At 40.3% G+C, this 25,529-nt stretch overlaps 1 protein-coding gene across 2 annotated transcripts in view; it reads right to left on the bottom strand.

Moving 5' to 3' along the window:
* Positions 1 to 207: 207 nt before the first annotated feature.
* LOC139130185 (uncharacterized) overlaps positions 208 to 25,529 on the bottom strand; it is a 28,786-nt gene continuing 3,464 nt past the window's right edge. The window contains exons 3-16 of one of the 2 annotated variants that reach the window (XM_070695928.1): positions 21,781 to 21,999; positions 15,816 to 16,037; positions 14,441 to 14,635; positions 12,111 to 12,269; positions 11,411 to 11,608; positions 10,779 to 11,027; positions 9,954 to 10,139; positions 9,422 to 9,548; positions 8,744 to 8,844; positions 7,899 to 8,066; positions 7,383 to 7,610; positions 6,223 to 6,411; positions 5,613 to 5,804; positions 208 to 3,790 (exon numbers count right to left, since the gene is read on the bottom strand). In XM_070695928.1, coding sequence (XP_070552029.1) covers positions 3,072 to 3,790; positions 5,613 to 5,804; positions 6,223 to 6,411; positions 7,383 to 7,610; positions 7,899 to 8,066; positions 8,744 to 8,844; positions 9,422 to 9,548; positions 9,954 to 10,139; positions 10,779 to 11,027; positions 11,411 to 11,608; positions 12,111 to 12,269; positions 14,441 to 14,635; positions 15,816 to 16,037; positions 21,781 to 21,999 — 3,152 coding nt within the window. In that variant the 3' untranslated portion in view covers positions 208 to 3,071. The remainder of the gene's footprint in view (positions 3,791 to 5,612; positions 5,805 to 6,222; positions 6,412 to 7,382; positions 7,611 to 7,898; positions 8,067 to 8,743; positions 8,845 to 9,421; positions 9,549 to 9,953; positions 10,140 to 10,778; positions 11,028 to 11,410; positions 11,609 to 12,110; positions 12,270 to 14,440; positions 14,636 to 15,815; positions 16,038 to 21,780; positions 22,000 to 25,529) is intronic. The other variant, XM_070695929.1, reaches the window with a different exon arrangement.

The raw sequence follows: 25,529 nt of genomic DNA on the forward strand, positions 1-25,529 counted from the left end.
GAAATATCTCATTTACATAACTTGGTCCACAGTGGCATTATTGTCTGCCATTCATCTCTTGTTCAAAAATATGTTATGGCTTAGTTTAGCTTGTTTTCGATTTGGTTTATTTTGCCACTCGTAATTAAGAAATCGTTTCTGAACTTTTTATAATTGTTTTCCAATTTTATCAGTCATGTTTACTTTGAAATGTCGGTCAGACAAAAATACTCTGAATGCGTGTTTTTATTTTCACCAAATCTGTTCTCCGGGAATGAAAAGAGAAGTCAACTGCAAACACACGATACAATCTACAAATTTAGGGTTAACACAGACACACTTACAGGAAACACTATGGTGGAAGCCAACAATGATGGGCTTCTGTCATAGGGCCTTATATGAACCCAAAACACTCGCATATCCACACAATTATCCAATTCCATTTTACAGTATAACTTCTTTATTTTCCCATTTGTTGCATATACGAATACAGTTTCCGATAAACATTGTCCAGAATAACCGCGTTCCTGCTTACACAGTTTCACACCTGACCATAAATTAAACCGTGACAGGTCAGATCTGGTAGTGCACAGCAAAACCAGCAATAAAAATATAGAATCATCTGAAGAAATTCGAAAACAGGACATTCGAAAGCGTCAAACAAAGTGGAAAAACAACACAATAGACTCAGGATAGCAATCTAAAATGTGTAAATAAAGCAATTTTGCCACCGTTACAATAATTTCGCCGAAAAAAAGGCGAAAAAACACAACAACAGACCATTATTGATTGAAGAGTGTAATCTGCTGGCAGTTGAACTAGGCAGATACATTGGTTCTGAGAGAATAAAGTCAACTTGACTTTTTTCTCCCAGCACCAATGTATAGGTTTGAGGCATATTCTAGGATCTGACTCAAACCTACAATAACCAAACAATACCTTTTTGTCTACTACTTATGGGGGCACAGTTTGAAAGGCAGGGAGCAAATAAACTTTACACCAGTTTATTTTTGAAAAAGCGGTCATTTTGAATTTCAAGTGGGGGTAATTTCTTCTATTGGGCCGAATTTTGCACGGTGACCCTCCGGGCCTGATTTTTATTCTTGATTTTAAAATGGAATGGTTTAAAGTTCTCTTTCGGAAAGTTTGAACAAAAGTTTTTTTTCCCAATTTTATAAGGCTCATTCTACCTGAATGGAATGCGCGCCTCTAAAATGGAAGCCTATAATTGAGGCTATGATTGAAACTTGCAACCATACTCGTACAAAGTGAGTCCCTCCCGCGAGTGGTAGACCTGAAAACTATTATACAACATTTAAGAATCCAAATATTTGTCCCGGAGGCGCACCCTACCTCACGGGGCAACGAGCGACTGAAAACGGTATAGCCGTGTCGACTGCTCACCAGTCGTTCTTCGGCCGTGCTACAGCCTTGATACATTATGTACATTTCCGCGGCAGTGTCACAGTACGTCCGTTGTCTTACCTTCCCTATGGGAGACTTGACGGGACGTTTATCGGTATATCAAAATATTGATGAGAGAAAGCGACAAACGACCTTGAAGTGCTCATTGTTGGATAAAGTCTGAGCGAAAACCGTCTCATCTCATTTGGGTTCCAGAAAATACGCTTGGCACGCACCCTGGTTTGTAAGAATGTTGAGCGGGAAACACATTACATTGTAATCTGGATACAGCGAACATAATGCCGTTTAACAAATGCGTATATCCTGGCCCTAGGGACAGCGATGTCAAACATTTATTCTCTGGATAATCTCTTAACACATCGGGGAATTGCTCACTAAAGAAATGATACAATGTTTGATGAAACCAGCTTACTCGGAGAATCATTAAATGACCCGTTCTCTGATTAGGCGCGCAGTTAATTATGGCAAGTACTTTTAAACATCGCGTTACAATTTTCGCGGTCACTTATATCTGAAACGCTGAAATACCAACAACTGTAAAAATATATAAACGTCCTGTTACCTCTCTGAAACCATTTTTCAGGGGAATATGCAAATATTACACTTGTCTGGATCTTTGGTGAACATAGGCAATGGCATGTCGTCATGACACAAGTATGGGCACACTTAAACGTTTCAAGCCTACAGAACCATACGTTGATAACCATACACACATGCATGCATGCATCCATCCATCCTTACATACATACATACATACATACATACATACATACATACATACATACATACATACATACATACATACATACATACATACATACATACATACATACATACATACATACATACGTAGCGACAAACAAATTTAAGCCTTGTTATGTAGTTCAGAACCTAGCAAATCCCGACATGTGGTTGTCATGGTGACTTTTGGCCGTTTCTAAAATACTAGGGTATACAGTTATTATCGTAAGGTCATGATCTAAATTTAAGGGCTAACGTTATTCCCATTTGACCTGTATGATGACCGAAATAAACAAAACGGCTTCGTTCCAATCATGTTATTGAAAAATTACTTTCCCTGTCGCTGTTATAATGCCAGCCTCGTAAGTGGTAGGCTAGTCATCCTCGTATCCTCTATCATATTGGTTTGAACCAACCACATATCGAAAGGAGTGGTCCATTAATTTGATGGGGGGGGGGTCGTCGTCGTTTTGTGCTATTTGTGTCATATTCGGGCGCACATAATTGTAACTGTGCGACAGATATCCTTTCGAGGTGGTAACGAATACACGAATGAGGTGTGTTCGCGAGTCTTGCTTTACAGTATTGCCTCGATCTCATACAGGTGTAGTTGCTGTGTATTGAGTTGAACTATATTACGCATTTCAGAGAATTCGCATAGACGTTCCGTGCTTGTGACAGATCGGTGAGCACCATTTTACGTGTCCTTCAGTTCAGTTCTCTTGAATGAGTCAAAATGAATGCCTTAGGACACGTCTGTTGGCTCCCTCCGTGCACCCTTGAACCGTGGCAATGCATATTGGTCTCAGACTGCGCCTCACCTCACAAGTTCAGGATGCTAACCCGGTGCTTTTGGTGCTCTGTAACTGCGATAACGAACGGACTGATAACTGCCACGTCAATCGGTCCTTTGAGCTGCCCTTGACCTATCGTGTACAGAAACTTTCCCTCGCCTGTGTACTTGGCGATCCGGTCATTCCAGAAGTCGCAGATGTAGACATTGTCCTCCTGGTCGACGTCGATTCCGTAGGGCGTGACGACAGAACTGGCAGTGCTGAACGATGATTGCAGTCGCCCGTTGCAGTCGTAGGTCTGTATGACTGGACGCCCGTTTCCCGGAACGACGACGTGACCCTTGCTGTTGACGGTGAGGGCGCATGGATACTGCGTCTGACCCTCGGCGGCGCTGTAGGTCGCAAATTCTCCAAGATGCCGACCGTCGAGGGTGTACTTACGAATGCACGACCTACCCTCTTGGACATCGGTGACAAGCACTTGGCCTTGTGGGTGACAGTGATTCCACGCGGCACAATCCCTTCCTTCGTGCCGAATATCCTTAATACTTGGTCGTACTCATTGCAGACGATGATTTGATTATTGCTGATGTCTGTAACGAAGAACTTGCCGTCGTCGCTGTAAGCGATCCCGAAAGGCATGAACGGTTGAAGAAACTTCTTGAACTCTGACGTCACCTTGCACAGCCCGCGACGGTCGAGCACCTGCAGCCGATGGTTATCCTTGTCGGAGATGACCATCTTCCCATGTTTGTTGATGATGATCCCACAGGGATGGTTAAACATGCCAGGCTTGGTACCTCTTGATCCAAAAGCAAGAGGTGTTCGTGCGATGACCGAGTGATTAACTGCTGTTGAAAAGTAAAGAAACACAGTCACTAATTATTTTAACAACACACAGTAACGGTACCCATCTGTATTTCTCAGAGTTTTCTTTGCATGTGCATCTATCTACAAACTGCACATATGTATGTATGTATGTATGTATGTATGTATGTATGTATGTATGTATGTATGTATGTATGTATGTATGTATGTATGTATGTATGTATGTATGTATGTATGTATGTATGTATGTATGTATGTATGTATGTATGTATGTATGTATGTATGTATGTATGTATGTGTGTATGTATGTATGTATGTAGTGTATGTATGTATGTATGCTCCATCCATGGCCAGAAGTCGGGATTTTTTCATTTTAGACATTTTTTACATTTTAGTAGTGCATGTTTGACATGTTAGGTCGGAACTAACGTGACCAAAAAAGCCAATCGTGCAAACCTATCGTGTATCGTGCACGCCTAACGTGTACGGACCTAACGTGTCTAAAATGTCTAACGTGCATGTCATTTTAGGTTTTCATCATGAGTCAAAATCTATCATGCCAATCGTGCAAACCTATCGTGTATCGTGCAAACCTAACGTGTACGGACCTAACGTGTCTAAAATGTCTAACGTGCATGTCATTTTAGGTTCTCAACATGAGTCAAAATCTATCATGCCAATCGTGCAAACCTATCGTGGATCGTGCAAACCTAACGTCTACGGACCTAACGTGTCTAAAATGTCTAACGTGCATGTCATTTTAGGTTTTCATCATGAGTCAAAATCTATCATGCCAATCGTGCAAACCTATCGTGTATGGTGCAAACCTAACGTGTACGGACCTAACGTGTCTAAAATGTCTAACGTGCATGTCATTTTAGGTTCTCAACATGAGTCAAAATCTATCATGCCAATCGTGCAAACCTATCGTGTATCGTGCAAACCTAACGTGTACGGACCTAACGTGTCTAAAATGTCTAACGTGCATGTCATTTTAGGTTCTCCACATGAGTCAAAATCTATCATGCCAATCGTGCAAACCTATCGTGTATCGTGCAAACCTAACGTGTACGGACCTAACGTGTCTAAAATTTCTAACGTGTACGTCATTTTAGGTTCTCCACATGACTCCAATTTCTATCATGCCAATCGTGCAAACCTATCGTGTATCGTGCAAACCTAACGTGTACGGACCTAACGTGTCTAAAATGTCTAACGTGTACGTCATTTTAGGTTCTCCACATGACTCCAATTTCTATCATGCCAATCATGCAAACCTATCGTGTATGGTGCAAACCCAACGTGTACGGACCTAACGTGTCTAAAATGTCTAACGTGCAGACTTTTACAGTGTTTAGTCATGCACGTTTGCCTTACACGTTTGGGTTCTATAATGTACAATGGCATACAACTCCCCATAGCATGATAGCTTCAACAATGTGAAACGTGCATTTTTACCAACTACTGGCCATAGCTCGTATGTATGTATGTATGTATGTATGTATGTATGTATGTATGTATGTATGTATGTATGTATGTATGTATGTATGTATGTATGTATGTATGTATGTATGTATGTATGTATGTATGTATGTATGTATGTATGTATGTATGTATGTATGTATGTATGTATGTATGTATGTATGTATGTATCTATGTATGTATGTATGTATGTATGTATGTATGTATGTATGTATGTATGTATGTATGTATGTATGTATGTATGCATGTATGTATGTATGTATGCCCATATTTAATGTGTGTCTCTCTCTGTCTGTGCATACATTAATGACATTCTGATTCAGAATGAATGATGTGTTAATAAGGGAATTCTCTCGTAACTACCTTGAATCTCTGGTAACAGTTTAACGCATCTCTGTCGCTGTTTCGCTGAAACCATCAAAGACATGGCGTCTAAGAACCATTTCCATTTGTCTTGATAGGTCTTCGTCTCTGGTACGGGTGTGTTCAGGCCTTTCTTGAGAAATTTTACACTCGTATGATCATAGGGCTTGGCGTTGGAGAAACTGCTACAATCTATATCAACACGAAATTGCATTGGTTACTTACTATAGTGGCGATGTTTAACCGCTCTGACTCGATAAGCACCGATCAGTCAGTACACTGATATTTGTCTGGTAAAGAGCCCATTTAAAGAAAAAATCGTAAACCCAGAGAATAGGCCTGCCTATGAACTTGTGATTTCTTTCGCTCCTTTGTATTACAAAATAAAACTACAGTTGTAATTTAATTATGTGTTTTATTTGGTCTTGATAGGGTTTTGTCATCCGGGGAACTTGTCCAATCGTAGAGTGTGTAGTGAGCGATTTGTGTTAAAAGTCATTATGATACACTATTCATAAATAACTACCTCTATTCGTACACGACTACTACCGGTACAGATACTAGAATCGTGTAATATTGCAATAAGCTTACTTAGCAAAATTTTACTGACCTACAATTTTAACAGCAGTAGACGAGTAGTTTTCATAATCCAAGGCAGTCATCATCGTGTTCCACTTGTCAAGGACCTTCGACCACGCTTGATGATTTGTCCTCGGTATGAGAAGAGTGTTGTCGATAGCCGAGTCAGCGTCCATGGCATGGATGCGGTTGTCATCGCCTCTAAAGCGACCAAGAATTTCTGTAGGGAAAAAAAAACGTGACAGGAATGATATACAGCATCATTGGGGATTGGGTGATTGAAGTACTGGGTACCAGTGCATCGCAGTGACTCAACTTGAAGCCACAAACGGAATACGATTCTTGCGGATGGATTCCACTTTCATAATGGTATGAATCATCATCACTTGCATCATGATGGCAAGTGTGAAGACTGCAGGAGACAAAGTGTTTCAAATCAATAGGACATGAATGAGGGAGCCATTTGGTGTGAGCCAGGGATCGAGTATTTATTTAGAGGCCAACAAAAAGCGGACCGGTTCGTATCTAAAAATTCGTGTCGACTGAATTTCACTCATATCGCTTCAAATTGCAATATTGTTAACCGTAAGCTTATATTATTTTTGTATTGAAAATCAAAAATGACCCAACGACCGTTGCTAAAAATAAGCATGATAATGCATGCAAGAGTTAAAAGAAGAATATCATTTCACCCGGCGGCCAATGATTATAGAATGACTCGGGATGTATCCATTTTACAAACAAGACCATATTGCTCAAGAATTGCATGATGTATTTGTAATTGATGATATTTAGTAATTAGAGTCTCGCCTCTGATCCACTAACACCCTTCGTAACTTAGCAGTGCTGATAAAAACGCAGAAGTTGATTCAGTGACCATTTCACGGCTATGGAAGAAGGGTATATCTAATAGCAGGACCTTATCACGCAGTATTCCTACGTTTTTGTGTATGCGATTGATTTTAAACCTTCATTTCCTGTGACGGGATTTCGGACGCCATGAAATACTCGTGAAGAGAATCTAGTGTTACGAAGATGTCTAAATTTCCTCATGGATTTATTATATTAAGAAAGAGAAAACAGATTGTGATTACTTCGTTCCATGATTGGTTTTCGGTATACATGGCTTGTTGTCTTAACAATGGCGGTAATCTGCACATTTAATTGGACTCAAAAAGATAAGAAACTCACCATTCTTTACTTCGCCAGGTGACCTGATACTACTCTTCGGTTTCTCGTCTCCTAACTTCATGGCTTTCAAGATCCATCGTCTAAGTTCTCTGTCCCACACTTGGTACAGATTCATGGGTATTAGTGTGATCACTGGGCCACTGCCTTCACTGTGTTCCGTATATGAGTCAAACTCTGCATCGCTCAGGTAGGTGTCTCTGATCGCACTTTTGAAGTTTTTCTCTAGTCCTGTTGACAATCGCAGACAATTGTTAAGTTATTTATACAGAAATCGCGCCGTGTCATTCATTATATGATACGGTGTTGTGCAGGAAGGATGCCGTACATATACATGGCACATGGTTATGCGAATATCCATTAACGGTAGACGAATCTGATTTATCGAAGTACTATCGCCCAGGCATTAAAAATGCCTACGTTGCACCATGTGGCTTCTATCGATTAACGTCGCCAAAAGATATTTCAAATTTCAAAGTTTTGGTCATCAAATTTCAAGCAGTGTGCAAAAAATCTCACCTTGGATGTTAGGAATGGTAGCACCTAGCTTGGATTGACCAACTGCCGTGACCATGGCGTTCCAGGTATCTCTCAGCTTGACCCAATGCTGGTACACCTTTTCAACGTCAGTGACAGCCTTGTTCGACCCACCGCCCCCCTGCTTTCCGTACACGTGGTCCTTGAATTCTGAATTTAAGATAAAGGAGACCGTTAGATGTCATTGCGTAGTGTATGAGTCACTGTGTACTCACTTTTGAATACAAGTGCAAGCGCAAGTATTCGTCATATTAGGTAAGTACTGCTATGTAAATTATTAATGGCAGCGCCCTCTGTCCTCTGCTCTATCATCAGTGTTACGGATGTAAACTTTGACACACTGGACGGCTGGCAAATTTTGCCATTTTTTTACATGACTCAGTTAGATTGATGCATCTGAATGTCAACATTTTCCACTGTCACCGTGCCGAGTTTTGGACAAACCTTATCGTACATTTGTACCCAAATGTAAAGCGCTGGTGGAAAAATCGACTAAAAGTATTTCCCTTTTGTCCATCATTGCTGGTATAGTGACCGCCACTACTCTCATCGTTTCCATCGATGGTACATCCGCACTGTTGTTTTGCCAGTAGTAACAGGGTAACTTATGTTTCCCAATGCCTGTTAAAATTGCAACATTTGATAGCCGGTAGTGAGTTTCTAAATCGACCACTTCTTACTGATGAACAAGTGTCGTTTGTTGTCTACAGCCTGCCGCTCCCCGAGTACTTATACAGCAGTATAATCGCTGACTGTATTCTTCAACTCATTACTACTTTGTGATCGAAAAACTAACCTTTACGTTTGGTACTAACATCTCCCCTTACCTTGCACCTGTTTTAAACTTGTCTTGTAATCTTCGTATCCGAGGGCCATTATCATGTCATGACCAGTTTCAAGTATGCTAGGCCATTGACCGTGAGCATGGCTGCCGAATAAAGAGAAGGGAATTTTTCATCCTCTGAGTGACTGCTATGAATATTGCAAGATGAAAAATCTATATCTATGAGGGCGCACTTGTTAATTTTACAATGAGGTTCAATGCATTGACTCCGTTTAATATATTAAAGGCAAGCTTGAAAATACCACAGTACGGATGACGTATGCATGAATACGTCAATCACATTAACCCTTTGAACCCGGCACTGAAAAAAATGTCCGCTTGATGTCATAGGTCACCAAGGGGTCAGGGTGCAAAGGGTTAAGAAAAAGAATGAACTTCTATAGGTCAAAATTCAGAACAATGAACGAAATTTAGCTGACGTGTATTCATTATTCAATTTCTGTTATACTTAATGATAACCGTCTATGTGCCAATGTAACTGAAATGTTATTTGAACATATTTGTTAAATGCGATAAATATAAATTGGTCTCTTCTTGATGAACTTCAATTTAACGGATGGTACATTTCTTAGGATAAAACTACATAGGTTCACTGATAAACACACTTTTGAGGATGATAAAATAGAAATTGGGATTCAACGTGGAACCTACGGAAACTTACTTCAACCAGTCGGTCAATACCAGTTCAGGAATGCTGATGAAGTGATCGCTATCGTCGCTGCTTTCGATGTAAGACATGCAAACTCGTCTTCTTCTAGCAGTAAATGCAGTTTCCGGCATCTTTAACACTATAATGGAATAAAATACATATTTTTAAGTTACCGACCATCCTATACACCAACCTACCTACCTAACTACCTACCTACCTACCTACCTACCTACCTACCTACCTACCTACATACATACATACATACATACATACATACATACATACATACATACATACATACATACATACATACATACATACATACATACATACATACATACATACATACAGACAGACAGACAGACAGACAGACAGACAGACAGACAGACAGACAGACAGACAGACAGACAGACAGACTTACTGACACTCATGCGATAACTCTGTTATGATGAAAGTATATAAATGAAGATTGTTGCTGTAGTCTTCAAGCCAAAAATGACATAAAAGTTACAACACCAATATCATCTGAGGACAAATCACTCACAGTTTAACCTTTGGATGTAAGTTGTCTTGCTACCATATCCAAGAGTAGAAATCAGAGAGTTCCAGGCGTCTAAAGCTTTGAACCACATGTCATGCAGTGTCTTGGGCATCAAGATAATCTTCTTGAGTTTGTCTTCAACGTCTGCCTCCGATTGGTCCACACTGTGACTTTGGTCTTCTTCCAAATCTACGTAGTTAATGAAGAGGGAACGTATTGAGAAATCGCCAACATTTCAGTGTTCGATAAGACCAGGCCTATAAGTCTGTAGCATTGTTCTTTTAAGTAACTGTCAACTAAGCGAACGTCAACGGCAATAACAGTAAATGCTTACGCACTGACGACAATTTGTCTTTGTGTTTGCAGGGACGTCGATTCATCTCTTTTATGTAACAGCGAACGAGCCAGCTTGGTTGGAATATGACATCAAACCTTGTCTAATTATCAATTGTCCCATTATCAGCTTGTCCAGTTGTCATTTTTATTCAAGGTAACAACAGTACTCAGTCCGTGAGACATTTATTGTTTACAATATAAGCGGGACAGTTCTGAAACACTAATATTTAGCGTGTGCTTGCTTCTATCCAATAGGGTAACTTTCTAGCATACAGATCACTATATATCATTTTCGAATTTATCGAAAAAATCGTCTGATTTCTGAACACATGGAACAAATCGTGATCTTTGTTATCATACCAAATTAAAGCAATCTTACAAACATGTTTCTTCTAAGCTGAAAAGGTCAAAATGTATGCAATATACTAATATCAGGGAAGGATAGTATCTGAGGGATGCAACAGCGCCCTCGTGCGGTTAGCTTTACCTTACCTGGTAGTTTAGGAAGCGTCAATCGATACTGCCTGTAACCGAGGCATGTCACCATCACGTTCCACGCGTCGAGCAATTTCCTCCATTCACTGTACGCAGCCTCTGGGACTGACATCATTACTTGGCTTGCATCGTTTGCGACCATGTCCTCCGTGGGTGTCGGTGGCTTGTTCTGCGCATGCTCGTCTACTGGCGGGTCGTTGTTCTGGACTCTTCGCGGAGTTCTTTCATAGGAACTAAACCTTTTAGCTAATAATAGAAAAGCGGAAGTAGAGTGGGTGTTGATAGCGCAGCGTAGTTTTGAAATGTGCACATACTGAATAATTTCAGACGCACTTTACAATGATTTACCGCCAAAAATAAACTTAGTACAATTGCTACGATGTTAGGATACCATGGCAATGATCACATATTAGTACCGACTTATTATTAATTATTGAAACATGATACTGATATGTTTTTATGTTTAGAAGGCCTTTGTGTACATAGCTCTTGTTTACATATAGATATTATTTTTCCTGTTTCGGATGTCCTTTCCGTCTTTCCTAAGGTCACTGCTTGGGTTCTGCATACTGAGTGTCCATCCGTTGGGTTGTCCGGTCGATTGATTCCAACTATAACCCATGACCTACCTTGCACCTTCGAAATCGACGCCTTGGACGAGATATTTATCTTACAGCCTTTCAGTAATTTCTCCCAGGCCACGCATATCGGCAGGGGCATTGGTATCGTGATGTCATCTTTAAGGTCTGTCTTTGTGAGGTCTGTCTTTGTGAGAACCACCGATTTCCTTACATCGCGGCGGTCGACTCTCGGCGTCTGCTCGTTTCCTAGAAGTGGTTGGACGAGGAGGTGAAAAAAAATTGCTTTGCTACGTGTTGGTAGTGTAATTCCACAGTTGCGAGTGGAGTGATACGTACCGGCCGCCGCGTACTATGCATAGAATAATTATTCTATGCATAGTACGCGGCGGCCGGTACGTATCACTACACTCGCAACTGTGTGTAATTCAGATAAATTCAGCATGTGTTGTTACCAACAGTTAAAATAATTCTACAGTCCGCTCCTTAAAGGGGCAGTCTTCAATTCCTGGTTTCCGAAAACCCTATCGTAAACATGCGTTTACCGAAACATGGTCTCACTATTGTCATACTAGAGCTGAAGTCGGTATGTCTTATCAAAGTTTAATCGATAATAGTGAATCTTAAAATGCCCTTTGGTTAAATGTAAGTGGATAATATGTTCCCTTCCATTTTGTTTTGACTAATTTTCACCCTAAAGGTCATTTTCACGATCATACCCGGCCTTCACATCACACATCACCCAACATACCTGGGCAAATGCACAGGGCGGCCATATTGTTTTCAGCCTGCTGTGACGTAATAGCCAGGTCCCAGTCGTCGACTGAGTAACACCATTGCTGGTATATTGTGCTTGGCAACGGTTTGAAAGCAGAGTCCCTACATTCGTCAGTTTCGAGTGTTCCATATCCTGAAAGAAACAATGCGTAATTACATGTATATATCACTGATATCACGTCATAAACGCCTGAAAGGTCAAAAGTTCGTACATTTCAGGTTGAAAGTAGTATACACATATTGACTGGGCATGAGCTTCACAGCATGCATTTGTTGCCCAAGGTCCTTAGAGTGCCCCTAAACTGTTACAGGAGGCCGTGTGCCGACGGAAACAGACTGTTATCGGACTACTCTCATGCCCAAGGGGAAACAAACGTATGTTGTTGTCCGAAATATAGCCAGTCAATATGTGTTATGTAATACACCCCGTCAAATTTTCTCATAAAATATCGAGAAGTTCTTCAGCTATCATCCTAGTCTCAGTTGCAGACGGTAGGGTAATCTCATCTTTACAATGTGTGCATCGTCAAACTCTTCCAGTTCATAGCTATTGCAAACTGTTTACCGGTTAACAGTTTCGGAAACTGTTGACCGGTACATGTATCTTGCTCTTTGCATGTATCAGCATAAGAAATGGTGCATAACACATAACCATAATGTAGAGTTATATAAATTGTCAACAACAGCAATGTATTCAATTCACCGTATTTCACATCTTTGCCTATCTGACAAACGCTTTCAGCGAGTTTGCATATTCAGATCCGATTCCTTTATGCACTTCTAATCATTTCTATCTCGTTGATACTGAGAACCAAGGCACAGAGGATTGTTGGATAAGTGGGTTTGTCAAAATGAAACAAAACATGATGGTTACATGCAAAATTATGATCTATTGAACACATCTATGTAAAAGCATATGTTATAAAAACATCCACCCCCAGTTCCATTATCACCACTGATAACAATGGGTTAGGGTCAAACCATAGTTGTGAAAGGGTTAAAATTATGTCGGAGTTTACAACCAGTTAGCCATATTGAATGGATGTAGATATATCAATCTTATGTTTAATATGGCGATAACCATCATGCCTTGCAGTCAAATTTTGGCACCACGTGGTTCATCCCAATCCAGACGAACGCACTATCTCGATGAAAACCAAACTGACGACTGAAAACCCGTCATAAATCTTAGTTTCACTTCCTACTATAATTTATTTCCATTAATTTGATACAGGCAGAGCAGTCTCTTCACGCTGAGATTTTCGTTGTGTACGGCGAGATTATTTATATATTCTGAAGTAGTATAATCAGTTTATCCATTATACTGCTCAAAGACTTAACTACTTACTTATATCGACTAACACCACAGGGGGCTGTCTACATGTCCGTCCCCAGGGGTGGGTAGGTGTTTCGTTGTATGGCTAATAAAGATATATTCTACCAACCTTTGGCGTTTCGGTCTTAACTTAGCACTGCCCTTGACAATCTTGCGTATACGTTTTATCAACATGCTGCGTCTATTATCTGATGAGTTTGAGTGCCTAATTAGCCAAAGTAATCAAGGGTAAATTACTAATCTGTGGACGCTCTCACCAGATTATCACCGGATTAAATTTGACAAAGTCAATAACGAACGCACCAGCAAGGTATAACTGATATACCTTGCTGGTGCGTTCGTTATTGACTTTGTCAAATTTAATCCGGTGATAATCTGGTGAGAGCGTCCACAGATTAGTAATTTACCCTTGATTACTTTGGCTAATTAGGCACTCAAACTCATCAGATAATAGACGCAGCATGTTGATAAAACGTATACGCAAGATTGTCAAGGGCAGTGCTAAGTTAAGACCGAAACACCAAAGGTTGGTAGAATATATCTTTATTAGCGATACAACGAAACACCTACCCACCCCTGGGGACGGACATGTAGACAGCCCCCTGTGCTAACACTTAACCTTTAATCTGATGACATAATTTGATTCCTATCAATCACAAGCAAACGCATATATACATACAGACATATTATGTAAAGGAATGCAAATCATATAACTCTGCGATTCTACATCGAACACGGTGCCCCTTGAGATAATACAAGTCAGTTTTAGTATGTGTCTGTGTATGTTTATGTCTGTTTGCACATACATACACATACACATGTCACATACATACATATATATACACACGTACATACATACATACATACATATATATATATATATATATATATATATATATATATATATATATATATATATATATATATATATTATATATAATGTTTATCACGGTGCAGAGACTCGATACCTTTGCTTTTCACCGTCGAAGAGTGCTGCTTCGTTTCTTCGATTGCCGTTTTGACTGATTCCAATATGGTACACCATCGTTGATAGGTCCCCTTCGGAACCATGACAACGCGCCTGGTTTCCTTGCCATTTCCCGTCCTGTAATCTGATTGGTTCATTGAAATTCTCCTGGAGGCACTGAGAACACGCTTCCTCTCTGAAAGGTCGATATAAGCCAACATGAAACTTCGGCAGGGTTTCTGTTTACATTTGACAGTCGGGAGGAAGGGGGTCGCATTACTGATTTTATGAAGAGATAAACTTATTCACTGAATGATTCATTCGTCTCAATGTCATTGTACTGAGACTGTATGATGACACCTTAAACGTCCCATTTGTTTATCAATGGACCGTTTACTTAGTCCGCTAGCAGGGTTTTCATCTCGAAAAAATGTATTGCGCTGTTACACTGTTCAATTATGATGAGTTAAACACCAGTCTTTAATATCTTCCCTAACATTGTGCCACTTATTTGGTCGTTATATCATTCCCGAAAGGTCTTCTTTGAACCATAGTTGCCAACAATTCATGGTGAATAACCCTACCGCCATGATACACTGATGTTTTCGGATTCTGTTGTGTGTTAAAGTAATCCCTAAAGTTTCTAGGCTGCAGTAGCGCGCCGCCGTCGATTGCTACCCTTGGTCCTGTGGTTGACGTTGTTTAATAAAACTACTTTTCAGCAAGCTAAGGGGTGTTGAAGAGCATACTAAGTTAGCTGTCTCTACAAGCATTTCGTTAACATTCAATGATGTTTTTCTATTAATAGCAGCTTCTCCATCACTATCTGACTCAATTCTGTTCTCAATAAAACAATGCACCGTACACTTTCCGTAATACATTAAGATATTGTACGTGATACCGGAACAAGAAAAAAATTAAAACAGTAGTATAAATTAACATAAAATGGGCATGCTTATAGATATAAGAGAAATCCCATTGCGGTTATAACTTTGAACTTATATTGTGTCCGTTAATTTTTAATTATTTTTGATCTTTCATGAGTGATATTTTTTACTCCCGGAAAGTATAGAGTTCACCTTGTCAACACAGTTCACGTGTGTATAACTTCCGTCATTATTGGTAGGCTTTACAAATGAATTTTGATGCGGGACAGAATCCATTTCTAATATTATGCTATGAATAATTATTTCATATTGTTCAAAATGCAATGAGTCGGCAAGGCTAATAAGATACTTTGTATTTAACCACACTGTAAGGAGTAAATTAAGAAGAAAATTTATTATTATCATATTTTCTTTAGCAAAATCCATGATAATGATATCAACATTTTTCAGCTATTTTGTCCTTTTTCTTGGAAATTTGAACTCGCTCACCTGACAACTTGGCGATACTGGCCAGGTATGAAGCAAACTGTTTGACCGCAGCGATGACAATCAAGGTTTCCAATATCCCCGCCCATTGCTCATGTCTGGCCCCGGGCACAGTGACGTACAGCCTGTCACGGGTTGCCTCTCTTTCGTTGGCTTTCTCGTGTTTGCTGGTTTGCTTGTCGCTGTCGTCACTTTTCGTCGTGGAGGTAGATCCTTTTTTATTTCCTGCAACGGAACAAAGTGATCAAATTTTAGTAATTACTTGGCGACACTGTATGTGCAGTAAAGCTTAACCAACACAGTTTGCTCTCGATTCAGTAAATATATTATTATTTTTATAATGATTATTATGATGATGATGATGATGATGATGATGATGATGATTATTATTATTATATTATTATTATTATTATTATTATTATTGTTGGTGTTATTGTTGTTTTTGTTGTTGTTGTTGTTGATGATGTCGTCGTCGTTGTTGTTGTCATTATCATCATCACTCATCACTTTATCTCAGACTGACCAAAAGGCCTTTGCTACAACCAAAAATGTAATTCTTCACACTGACAAAACACCAATTCAAAAAAGAATTTCCTCTGTTGGGTCACACAGTCCCTCTGGTTGGATATAACACGCGAAAGACACTATCTGATTGGCTATCATGATCGTCTGCAGCATGATCAGTACCAAAATAAAAAGCCTTCACTCTGACTCTGTTCAGAAATCCAAGTCTATAATTAGGGACTGTCAATTTCTGTATTACACACCGTTCTGTTAATTTCAGAGGTCACGCGCATGACCTCTTCTTCGTGACGGTTGCAGTTTGCGTCGACGTTCGAAAAAAAATGTAAGTATTCTGACATGATTTGGGGGAGTAGGCAGGTCATACAAAAACACCCTGACATTGAAAACGGTGGCTTTGGACTGGAGGATGGAGAATTATGGCAAGGCGGTGTCACTCATAGGTTATTTTTTTTACTTCAAGCTATGTTCCAATTCTGACAACGTAATTTTGATATATTAACAGGGATAATGACTGAAAGTTTTGATTATATTTTCACTATGGGGTTCTGTTATTGGTCTCTGTAAATTCGACTATCACGTGACATGCGGAGACTGTGTTCAACTTGGTAAGCTGAATTAAAAGCATGCCGACATGATTTAGATAGTAGAGAAACAAAACTTAACATACAGCCAGGCCGCAAACATACACCTTACTAGTAAAAGCTGCAATTATTTGAGCCTTGGTTGTTTATCTTTTATCAAACCATCAAAAGAAGTTGTCAGGTCGGAAGTGGACTTGCCAATATACTATATTTGTACGTTATCTTAGTTTAAAACACCCGGATGCCCATTAGTGAAAGCTGCTCGTAGTGGGTCTCGAAACTGACGCATGCGCTGTGCATCTTAGAAATTATGGATGAGTAAAATTGAAAGAAAATATGTCAGGATATACTAAAATAACATTACAGAAGTCTGTTAGACAGTTTTAAAATTAGGACTTTTAGTGAAATCGAATCAAAGCCTACAGCTGAATTATCGCTCACAGTACTCACGACGTAGAAGAACTATTTACGATCTGCCATACATTAGAATGCTTCGTATCGAAACTAAAACCGAAAAGAATCCGCAAAAATCGTTGCCAAACTAAAACTTGTCATGATTTTGACATGAACTGGGTTCATAAGATTTATGTCCTTTGGGATTGATGTATTGGGGAGGGGGGGGGCGGATTACCTCCGGCAAAAAATATTCAATTCGACAAAGTGTATCACGTAACGGTGAAAAACAACTGGCTGGTATTCGACGGCTCAAAAGCACAATTCCTTAGTTTAAATGTCAGTTTGGCGCTGTTCGTAGCAGAGCTTGAGTTCGAAAAATACTGCAAACTCTGATATGGTGTGAGCGATGACATGGCATTATTAGACTTTTACCGTGAGATTCAAATTAATAGACACATTGCAGAATGTTAACAAAACAAATCCAACCACGTTAACATTGGATTACAATGATATCACTGAAGTGATTCCTATATGGCCATTTTGTTCTATTAAAAATCACAAACAGTTCACCAGTTCATATGACTTCCTGCATAGGAGTCCATAAAGACACCCAGGCAGGACTTTACAGTGGTGCTTTAGAATTCACAGATTTTGCAACGCACACGCATATTGCAATACTGTACAGATGGGATGAACGCGTGTATGGCTGATGGCGAAGGCGAGCATTTATACAGCCAGTAATGTCACGAAGGAGTACAAACAATTTTGCGACAAGTGTACACATTAATCCATGGTCTATACTGTTGGTAAACACAGTAATGTGTCAGTCCGCCTTGATCGTTGCTTGCATGGACTGGTGCCAAATGAGGCAAAGTTGAACACGGACTGAGGTTAAGTTGAGCGACAGGAAAAGTGACTTAAGTTTCATCGGTAGCCAGTGAGGCCGTCCGCGTTAAAAGACGTTCACAAGTGGTGGGGGCAAGCTATTTTATTGCATCAGTGGCCCGAGTAGATGGCATCTATTTCAGGACAATAGACTGAGAAAATTTTGGGCTCTATTTTATTTTACGAACATATTAATAGGAATGAACAATGATGTGTTCATGAGAGGACATAGAGGGTCTTTCGTAAAAGGAACAGGACATCGGAGAGTTGCGGCGGGGAGAATGGCAGAAGGGAGTTTCGGTAATGGAGAGGGAGGGAGGAACACACGAATGGTGGTTTCTTTACATGAAGAAAGATTCCCCCAGAGCGCGAAGTACAATGCTGTGATATAAATGATCAAGAGACTCCGTTTCAACCTTGCATAAAACACAAAGTGTGGTTGTAAATTACTGCGGGTTAAACTTTTTCAGCTGTTTGCTTGTGTACAAAATATTGTGGGGTAGTTTATGTTGGAAAACTCTAGCCTTATAATCTATTGATGTTTCCTATTCGACTGCAACAGTCAACGAATGAGCCGTTGGTGAATTTCGCATGACATGTTCACCTGATCGTGATCCCTGAGTCTGGCCTGTGATTCATTACCTACCGAAACAACATCACATGCACGCCTACTCGCTCAAACCTGGCTCTTCGACGAAATGCTTTCGGGTTATTTTTAGATCCAGATTGCCATCGCTGTGTCACGAATACTCACAGTTAGCCGGTCAGGCATAGTCGTTCAGTTCAAAGGTGAAGCGACGTCGAACGACTCTCTTTATTGCATGTTGTAAACAAGAAACTCTTTGAAATCGAGAATCTAAACTCACGATTGATTGCGGACGCATGCATCATCTTATCTCAATTATATTATTGCCTTGTAAGAGGGCAATAAAGATATTTTACATGGCCAATAACACATGTTATGCTGGTCAATAACACATGCCGCATACTTGATAATATGACAGATTCCTGTATCATCTCTTGGTGAAAAGGGCCTTTGCCCGATAACGTGACAGTACGTTGTTGCTGTATATACGTAAATACGTGTTTTGGCTCGATGACTTCGAGGGCGAATGGCAACGGATTGGTCTTTGGCATTCAGTTGAGAAAAAACCACGGAGATCAAGAGTGATAAAAATCTTTACATTTATAATGATGAGGTATCACAGGACTTTTAACCTTTAGAGTCGTTTTTTATAAAACCCACCTGTAAACGCCGAGAGTCTCGGGCACCGGGCAGCGGTTTATCGATAAAAGGAAATGCCAAACGGGCGGGCAGAACAGAGCCGCTGATATTTTCAACTTGGGTGCTATTGAGGAAGTGGAAGTTTGACTAAATTCCCGAGTGAGGTGAATGTTGTCGTATCAGCGGTACCTCCCTTGTAAGTCTTTGAGTGCATGGCAAATACAGCGTCAGTCAGTGACACTGTACGTGAAGGTAAGGCCTAAAAAATGCGTTTAATTTGTTTCCTGTATATGCCCTTCAGAAATAGGATAGGTAGATAAGGAATTTTTTAAATTGACATGACCGACAGAAAAGGAGATATTCAAAAAATGATATACAGGTGTGTTGTAACATTGATAAGAATCTTATAAAGATAAGAAAAGCAAAGAAAAAGTTTTGGGTCAGGGGTTTTACCCCCGGGGTGGGTTGGGTTACTCGAGACAAGGGCAAGGAGGTAATTTGGAGAGGGTACGCATGCATGTTATTGTCGTTCAACCTGGCCCTAACAGTCCGATGACATTGGGTGTATCGAAAAATGGCACATAACACGGAAGAGTTCGGATTTTGTGTCGTCTGTGACAGAGGCTTTTAACATCGACAGCGAGGCTGTAAATTTGACATGGGTCGAGTGGACTTTATGTTGACAAATAAAGATTTTATGTCGACCCAAAAACGCCATGGTATTTTATCTTGTTGATTTTTGCCAGGTCGAGTGGCACACAGGAACTATGTTATCATCTGCCCTGAATTTGCGTTAACCACAGGTTGTTGAGTGGGTGACAAGGCCTCAGAACAACAAAAATGCTGTTTTGTGCATTCGAAATATTTTAAGGGATGCAGACAGTGTGAGAGACATGGGATGTGAGGTGTGGTGTCGGGACAGTCCATATTGATCTTGTCAATCAGAGCATATTTATATTCTGATGCTATTTACATTGGCGCTTCTTTTAATAACAAATTAAAGGCAGGCGCTTCAGAAATCGAGTGGAAGTAATGCATTTCACACGTTGCCGGCACCGCTCGTTGATCTGAACTAGCAGTGCATGCTCGTTCGCCGTCTACACTTCCGAACACGGAGGTGGTGGTGTGGCCGTAATCAGACTGGCATGAACCACAGTCACCTGTGGTCTATTCCGCTCTGCGCCTATGCTCCCCACAGACGTGTGTACATATGCCTTCTCAGGCATATGTGTATATACGCACGTCTATGGGGCGCGTAGACGCAGAACGGAATAGACCACAGGTGACTGTGGCATGAACCTGCACACAGAGCTATACCGTCAGTATACCTTTAATACTCTGGTAATATAGTAAACTTCAAAGAAATGACGTTCAGCAAAGCATTCTATCGATGACCTCGATGTCTCGTTAAACGGAAAAGAACGCCCATCAATTATGTTATTTCCAGTATTATGCAACGCAGGGTTTCTATTAGATCATTGCTGACGGCCAGAAGATAAAAATAGATGCCGGATACCAACGTAGAGTATGTGCGACCATTGCACAGCTCTGAAGGTCAGATTACGGTACCGAAGTCCAGACATAATAATCGCGTTGCGAAGCACGCCCCTCTAATTATCATATTTATTCCTGGTTTGGCATTTCCAAAATTGTGATAAGTGTTGTTCTGTGCAAGTAGCACGTCTACCAAAGTACGGTCCCTCCACAAACACCAAAACCGGTTTGTGGAGGGACCGTGACCAAAGGTACATGTACGGTGTTATGTCTTATCAATGGCACCGGTGGTAACACTAACAGGGTGACCGTGGTAACCATGCTTGTTCCGCAAAATTTCAAAACACCATTATCTGGGATTGTTCACCAAAATCATGTAGATGACGACGTCTTGTTTCAAACAAACTTATTTCAATGTAGCACGGCCACGACTGTACATCTGAGAAAATTATTTACCAGGTCTCTCCTATCATTCACGGTCAAATTGTTGGAAAAAATACCCTACTCTTCACAGACCGTGACGATGAACATTAAACGCCCCCTTTTCCGTAACTGTTGTAATTCGCACTGATGTATACCCCTTGTACCCTGAGAGTCTGACTGTGTCCGCCGCGCCTATGGCGAGAGCTGTGGGGTTCAAACGACGGTGACACAACTCACAAACCGAAATCGTAATAGTTTAAAGCCAGGTTTTTACGCTTCTTCGTGATTGCAATGGGGGAAAAGTGATGCTGTTCGGCATATTTTTGTGTCATATACCTGTTTACACTTTAACTTTGCAAATTTTACATTAGGTAGAATGGCTATTTCTGACAAACCTTATTTTAGGGGAAGTAAAATGTTCATTTGTATGCCTACTCACCCTTTTTGTTGTTGTTGTTGTTGTTGGTTGATCGCTTCCTCTGTTTCTTCGCACACACCATTAAATTCATGGCTTCCAGTTCCTGGCTCAGATTTCTGTTCTCCGTGTCGGGCAGGTCCAGATGCGACAGGATGACGGCCTCCTTAATGGCATCTCGATTGCGGAAACTGACCGTCGGGGTGGACGCGTGACCGTCGACGGACGCCGTGGCTCTCTTTTCTGTTTGACAGAGCGAGAGACAGTCAGCCATGGTAAGAAAGCCAGGACACGAATGACAGGGTTGATGAAATCGTTAGACGAGATGAAAATAGGAGACTGAGAGACATAGGGTGACAGGTATGTGGAACAGAGACATAGACAGAAACGACCAGTGAACACGGAACAGAACAGGTTGCAACTGAGAGAGAAGGGGCGACACGGAACCAATAAATCGATCAATGAAGCGTGTGTGTAGTGTATTGTTCCTCATAAAAACACACCGTTGACGCGTACCCAATTTGCATTTCATACTATGATTTGTCACCGCCAAACAGACTTTGCACCTTTTGTTTTCGAGCCTGGCGATTTTTATCCCAGCTTCGAAAAAACTTACTTCGATCCCTAGCATTATTTATACAGCGATAAAAGATTTTGTACATATTTTCATGTACATGACAACTTTGATCCAAGCTTAATTTTTGTAACAGTACTTTTATCCTAACTGCCAAACCCGCTCTGAAATGTTGTTACTCAGTTATAACGCGAAATGTCCAATGTCTACGAGGCTAGTGATCGGTGAATTTGTTTATGTAATTGATTGCATCTAAAACCTTACTGTTCCTATATCATTTTTTTTCCGTTTACAAATTTCCCTAGACGTGTTTTTTCTTCATACCCTATCTGCACGGCCTTCAAGTTCACGACCTACGCCTTGCTCATCACGACAAATGACGTCTTTAACGACTTTGATATAATTAGTTTTAATATACCAATTAATCAGAGAATTTTTGAATGATGTCGATGTTTAATATCAAGCGCCGATGGACGACTAAAAGTTTTCGGCTTGCTTCGGGAAAAACTCGCTCTGAACTTTGACCTCAGCGAAGCAAAGCGTCGATTTGAGCACTGATCTGCAATCGTTCGACCGTGCAGAGTGAGTGACAGTGGCTTTAATCTCTAGGCAAAAAGTCAAAACAATCGGTCATTATTCAGAGTCGAACAAAAGAGCCAGCCTGGATGTAGTCTGGTTCCCTGACCATTTCCCCAGTAGAGGGCGTGGGGAAATATAGGGTCAGGTACCGGGTAGCCATCTTGAACAGAATTTTGTTCAAGATGGCGGAGGTTAGTCACCTGACAGAACATGCTACAACAAATATGGCTGCTACCATGAAAACGCCGGTCAAAATTCGACTGGATCAGAATTATGTTCGAACACTGGTATCCGAACCAAAAACATTGGCACACAAGACGGGAAACATAAACTGAAAGGATTAATCCAGAAGTACGGGGAAATAGAGGTGATTGAAGGCTGGCTGTGATATCGCAGCAGTACTTGTTGCGTGTATCGAACGCGCTAGGGTCATTGAGGTCATCGCCGACTGTGGCGTGACCCCAATGACCCGAGCACGTTCGATACACGCCACAAGTACTGCTGCGATATCACAGCTAATTGAAAGCAAACTTTGTTGGAACTGTGAACGACGATTGATTTCGATGCATGGATAGAATGGTGTCCGAATTTCGTGAAAAATGCCAGGCATCATGTCGACGTTCTAAAAGTATTAAGAGGTGTGCTAAGTCACAGTGGCTAAATCATGGAGGTAGAAAGTCTTTCTTTCTACCTCCACAGCTTTGTGGTACAAACAAGAAGTTGTTGTCAAGTGAGCCTGAAAGTGCGAAACCCAAGAAAGATGAGAACAACTTACAAGTGTTACTTTCATCCAATCACAGCTTGTTTTATTTTAACCCAATAGCGTCCATGTTTACATTAGCCGGTACCTGACCCTATATTTCCCCACGCCCTCTACCGGGGAAATGGGTCAGGGAACCAGACTAGCCTGGATGAACCACTCGATCAACCTTTGACCCGTATGTATGCTTGACGCCGAGTGAAAACCGCCGAACAATAGTTTATTGAGTATGTAGATAGGCTCGCTTACAAATACCGAAACAAAACAAAATAGTATTAGAATGGACACAGAATCGTGTGTCCGGTACTTATCAGAGAACTTTTGGTCATATGAGGTGTTAAATATTTTATTTTTCAGTCGTGACCTTTGGTGACCTTTGGTTGGAACATCTGTCGGCTGCTGCAAACTGAGAGTTGTGCGGTGGCATGAGATGGATGATGGTTTTATTTGGATGAGTGGATATATATATATATATATATATATATATATATATATATATATATATAATATATATATATATATATATATATATATATATATAACACTACCTACAAATAGAATGGTACATCTCAAGCATATAAATGAGAGTGTAGAGCTAATAATCCTTTCACTTCAGTCTGAAGATTGCAGGATGCATGAAACTTAAGTAAAATATTTTATTACTCTGTACTTGATATATATATATATATATATATATATATATATATATATATATATATATATATATATATATATATATATATATATATAAATTGCAATAGTAATGATACGTGACGGCATAAAATAATATTGTGCATTTCCGTTAACATGCCATCAGGAAATAGGGTAGGTTAGTCAGGAACATTATACTTACTTTTGTGTGTGAATAATAAAAATAAACAACATTTGGCAAAATTATTTGTGATTTTGGAGTATTTTAATTCGAGTAGGTCGGGTTGCCGGAAAGTCATAGTTTTATTTTTGCCACACAAGCTTTCACTAAACTTTGTTAGCACTGACAAAAGTCAAAGTATCGGGTGTCGGGGGCTCGCCTTGTGATAACCTTACGATGTCAAGGCTGTCATCGGATACAGGCAAATAAATCAAACACTGCCGACATTTAGTGCATTTGCTAGCTAGACAGTATTGCCACATATTCTGTCTCAGACAGGGGGTAGGTGCGTATTATCTTTGCAAATTGAATATAGTGTTGACTTATACAGTGATCAATAATTGAACGGCTGGTTCTTGAAAATACTTGTTAATTGAACATTTTTGGCTATCCTGGTAATAAATTACCTTATCATATATAATAAAAATATGCTTCCAATAACGTGCTTAAAAAGCAGAAAATAGCATTATAACGTGCCTCCGTTTGGTTGGAAACGTTGTGACGCTCCGAACGTGTCAGCGCGGCAAAATTTCATCAACTGCTCGTGACTCCTATAGTGCCTAGCCGTTCACTTTCCCCCTGTATTGTGCAAAATCTACAAAATCACCTACTTTGGGTAAAGTTGGTAAACATCGTGCTCAGAGTATCTGAGTTTTCAGGGGTCTCAAGAGTTAAAATCTTTGTTTAAATCATGCCACGCTTGATTCAACCAACTTGAACCGATTGTGACATATGAACTTGGCAAGATATGGGTCTCAGATATGACAGAATCTTTGCGCGTTTACAATATGGTAGGTCGTATTACATGTATTACCTAAACCATGCACAGATGGACGATGACGCATGTGCAGTATTTGCTGAGCAGAGTCATGGCCCAAAGGTCAAACTACAGGTCAGATAGTTTGTATAATCTAATTTGTCTTCAAATGGCAACAAAGTCATGGAAGGTATGCATTGTTCTAATTACTGGAAGCTGTCCCTGAAAACGT

The sequence above is a fragment of the Ptychodera flava genome, chromosome 3, assembly GCF_041260155.1.
Source record: "Ptychodera flava strain L36383 chromosome 3, AS_Pfla_20210202, whole genome shotgun sequence".
Classification (NCBI taxonomy): Eukaryota; Metazoa; Hemichordata; class Enteropneusta; family Ptychoderidae; genus Ptychodera; species Ptychodera flava.